This window comes from Aplysia californica, unplaced genomic scaffold, assembly GCF_000002075.1.
Source record: "Aplysia californica isolate F4 #8 unplaced genomic scaffold, AplCal3.0 scaffold00007, whole genome shotgun sequence".
Taxonomy (NCBI): domain Eukaryota; kingdom Metazoa; phylum Mollusca; class Gastropoda; order Aplysiida; family Aplysiidae; genus Aplysia; species Aplysia californica.
Window position 1 is genome coordinate 1647320 of NW_004797277.1, and position 4140 is coordinate 1651459.

The following is a 4140-nucleotide window of genomic DNA, read 5'->3' on the forward strand; positions in this document are numbered from 1 at the left end:
TAGTAGTAGTAGTAGTAGTAGTAGTAGTAGTAGTAGTAGTAGTAGTAGTAGTAACTGTAGTAGTAGCAGTAGCATCAGCAGCAGCAGTAGTAGTAGGAGTACTATCATTATCATTAATACTATCGTCTATTGTGATAAACTCACCGTGTCGCTTTGTGTCCGGCCATAAATGAAGACCCTGCCTTGGTCGTGCCCGTCCTCTTTGTCCGAAAGGTCCGAGTACTGCGGGGCTCCAATCAGCAGCTCGTCATAGCCGTCACCATCTATGTCCACGGCACACAGTGATGCCCCGAAGAACGACCACACCTGAGCGATTACAAGACATACATAGGGTAAAAGTAAACTTGGACTTGACACACTTTGAATATATCGTTCGTAATGTTCAGAGGTGGCCAAACACAATGACCCTCTAAACCATGAAAGCCACTCACACGGTCTACCTTACAGCATGGACTAGCTTCTAGAGACACAGGGGTAGGGGTGCCCAGTTGACAGCCTTTGTGAAGTTTACATATCCCGAAAAGTGAAAATGGGCTTTGCCACTGAACCAAATGTCATTTAAGAAATGTTCAGAAACTTGAAACATGAACAGAAATAAGGAGACAAGCTGATGTCAAGGTGCGAGCGGTGTGATTGCCACGCCACTTATTGTTCTTGCACCAGCACATAGAATCAAAGATTCAAAAGAAAATGGTGTTATTCAAAACAAAGAAAAACTGAGTGGTCCTTACAAATGTGACAATCACACTACTGGCATCGAGACTTTGTCTTCCGATCCTTTTTGGCCAGTCTTTTGAGACCCAGGAGACTCATCATTTGGCTTGGACCTCTTCCTTTCACTTTGGATTAGAACAGACGACACTTGAGAGGGGGTCAGAGACTGAAGCACAGTCTTAGTGTTTTGTTTGATTGGCAGATTGAGTATAGAGACAGTTTAGCACCATATGAACTGCTGGACAACCAGTTGTCTTGCCACAGTCATGTTGCAGAGCTGCCTGTTGTCTGTGAGTGAAAGCGTATCATTGTGGAGCTTGGCTTGCCAAATGACATGTGAGGCAATGGAACTGAGGTCGATGATGTTGAAAAAGACTACAAGGAGCTATCTGTTTGTCTTACATTTCACAGCAAAAGCATGTCGTGGTCCATTGCATCCACACCACCTTTGGTTCTGTTATAATTATAATATAATGCAGGACAATTTCAAGCTTTCCATTGTACCCAGATCTTCCAGGAGCAGAGTGCATTGTACTGAGGAGAAGGATATTTTTTTGTTTCTTGCTTTGATAGGAGACCAGAGATCATGCATTCTTTCGAAATACAAATGCTGACTCCGAAAAAGCCAAGTTCTTTTTTGCCTGGAAGTTCACAGGGAGAAATGTTTTGTTCCTCCTAACTGTTCCAACCATAGTAAGGTTGTCTTTTTTCCAGAACTCCAGCCAAGTCAAGACTGGTAAAAAAAAAAATTGTCAGAAGCGATATTTCTGCCACTGCCCTTGAAGTTTTGAGTCAGCTTTAGATTAGTGTTGGAACCAACGGCACTGTTGTTCTCTGAGTCTGGTCTTGGTCCTGTGTGCCCTTTGCTCAAATAGGGAAAGCCTCTTAGTGGGTAGCTGCTTTCAAGTCACACATCTAGAAGATCAGGGGTGTGGTGACTAAAAGACAGCAGTAAGAAGGAGCCAAGCAGCAGCAGTAGAAAAGCTGCAGAAAGAGTCAGGAGCCCAGAAGAGGGGGCAAAGGAGGTGAGGGGGTGGGGACAAAAGAGGAGACGAAAGCAGACGATAGAACATTGCTAGAGAGAAGGAAAGGAGGTGAAAGGAGACAATTTTAGAGAAGAAAATGTTTCGTTCGCAACCCGGATTCGAACACGGGACCTTTGAATGAGAGGCCAACACTTAACCTCTAGGCCAAGAGAGCCCCCCTGTGATCGTTTTGGGACTTTTAGTCACAGGCATAATTAATGTAAACGCGTGTGTCATGCTACAAAAATGGGGACATGGCTGAAAATGAGCTTATTTTTATGCGCTATATAGAGAAAAACTGCACTGTGGAATTATCTAAAGTAAATATCAGTCATATTCCTTTTAACGTCTAAATATTGTGTTCAAATTTGAAACACAAATCTTCAGTGTGGGGAAAATATTTTCTACAAAAGTTATTAAATTGTTGGGGTTGGGGTTTTTTTAGATCACCCTGTTTGGAAAAAAAGAAGCATAATTTTAACTTCATTATTCGTATAGATTTTTTAAATTGTGCTTTTCTTGGGAATCACAACAAGAAGGGCAAAATCATAATAGTTTGAAATATTCAAACTGCATGTTCGTTGATTCGAAATGTGCCGCAACATTTCCTTTGATCCTCTCCTGATCAGACACAATATATATGTGTCCGCTACAAAGATTAGAGATCGTGTGCAAAATTCAAATGTATTTTTGCCAGTTCTGCAGCTCATGGCGTTCTAGATTGTAGACGTATTGGTCCTCTCTCCTTTCCTTTGAAATCAGCTCTTCAACTTCAAGTCAAGCTGGAAGCTGCTGTGCTGCATGAGAGACTTAGGTGAGTACAGGTTGAGTATAACTTCTCTTCCACCCCTACCCCCATCCCCATTTCTCCCCCCCCCCAAACAAACAAACAAACAAACAAACAAACAAACAAACAAACAAACAAACAAGCAAGCAAACAAATCAATGGTTTCGTTCATCAAGATGATCACAACTCACTTGAATAATGTTCCATTTCTGCTAGACATAGCTGCAACAGCATCCCTTGGAAGACTCAGAGCAAGGGTTCAGGGCGATTGTTTTACGGAGAAACAAAATTACGCTGTCGTCTGTATAGTGGTCTTATAGTGCCCACTGTGAGCTTATGGGATTTGGCCGATTCTGGAAAAGTCTGGGCTGGCCAGGGCGGCTAGTAGACTTTGGTCTCTAACTGATACAGTTCCCAAAGCACTTATGGTCCACAAGGATTTACTAATACATCTAAGAGTACATCAGACAACAAAGAGCATAACAGAGAGCAAATCAAATCGCGAATTCAAAGCATTCACGAAAAAAGAAAGGGTGAAATGTGAATAAGAAAAATATGAGAAAAATAAACAAACAAATAAACAAACAAACAAATAAAAAACAACCAGTGTGCAGTATGCTCCAATGAGTAACAGGCATGGTCATTCCAAACACCAAGACTTTGCTTCTGTAGTGGAAGGGAAAACCAGCAGACAGAACTCTTTGAACTTTTACTTATTAAAGGGGAGGTAAATCATCTTAAAATTTCCATACAAGATGTCATCATCATGAGAGATCTTGCCCCTGAGATGCATTCTGAAACATAATGTTGTCATTTCTTTTTCAACTGCGTGCCACTCTAGTCAGACAAATAGAAAACTAACATGTTGGGATGCATACATATTTGTCACGACGCAGTGGAATCAGGCGCTCGTTTATTTTGGGACATATGGAGTTTTTGGTATCATCTTAAAGGTTGTTCATTTGCCTTGCTTTTGATGAAAAAAATACCCATTTATCTTGAATAAAATTCTAGATATTTGCTATTGAAGGAGGAAGGGTCGCCTGGTTTCAGAGGTAAAAAAAGGCCACCAAAGTTTGGTGACTTTCATAGCTTAAGAGTCCTTCAAAACTGCAATTATAAATTTGTTGTGCCTCTAATCAACGTTTATCCATAAAATCTACAAATAAAGGTGTTTTTGAATGGACATACAAGGTGTTGAGCCAAAAAACAAAATTTCGAGAAAAAAAATTCCAATCTGGCTGAAAAATGCTGATTTCTCGAATTTCATTATTTTGACGAGCGTCTGATTTCACCACGATGCCTCACATATAAGTGCTACAAACAGAATCATTTCAACTTTGTGGTTTGATGTTTCGACCTCTTAGAAGTCTCATAACGACATACCTGTGTTCCTTCTATAAGGCTTATCACTGTTAGCTTTTTTTTGTCGAGCCACTTGTATATTGATACCTGGAAGACAGAAGAAGGCTACATTTTTATAAGGCCATTCAGACTGTCGCATTGTATAATAGGCGACATATTTTCATAACGAATAGTAAAAGCAAATAGTCTTCCTGGCCGTGGGTTAAAATTACTTGTAAAAGGGTAGGAGTTTGGAAAACAAAAAGAGGG

General features: G+C 40.6%; 1 protein-coding gene across 1 annotated transcript in view; it reads right to left on the minus strand.

Annotated features, from left to right (window-relative positions):
• Nucleotides 1-4140, minus strand: part of LOC101853273 (integrin alpha-4) — a gene marked incomplete in the record, with an annotated part of 42750 nt that overhangs the window by 19939 nt on the left and 18671 nt on the right. Inside the window, 2 exon segments of the mRNA XM_005089622.3 lie at nucleotides 145-306; nucleotides 3913-3978. Coding sequence (XP_005089679.2) covers nucleotides 145-306; nucleotides 3913-3978 — 228 coding nt within the window.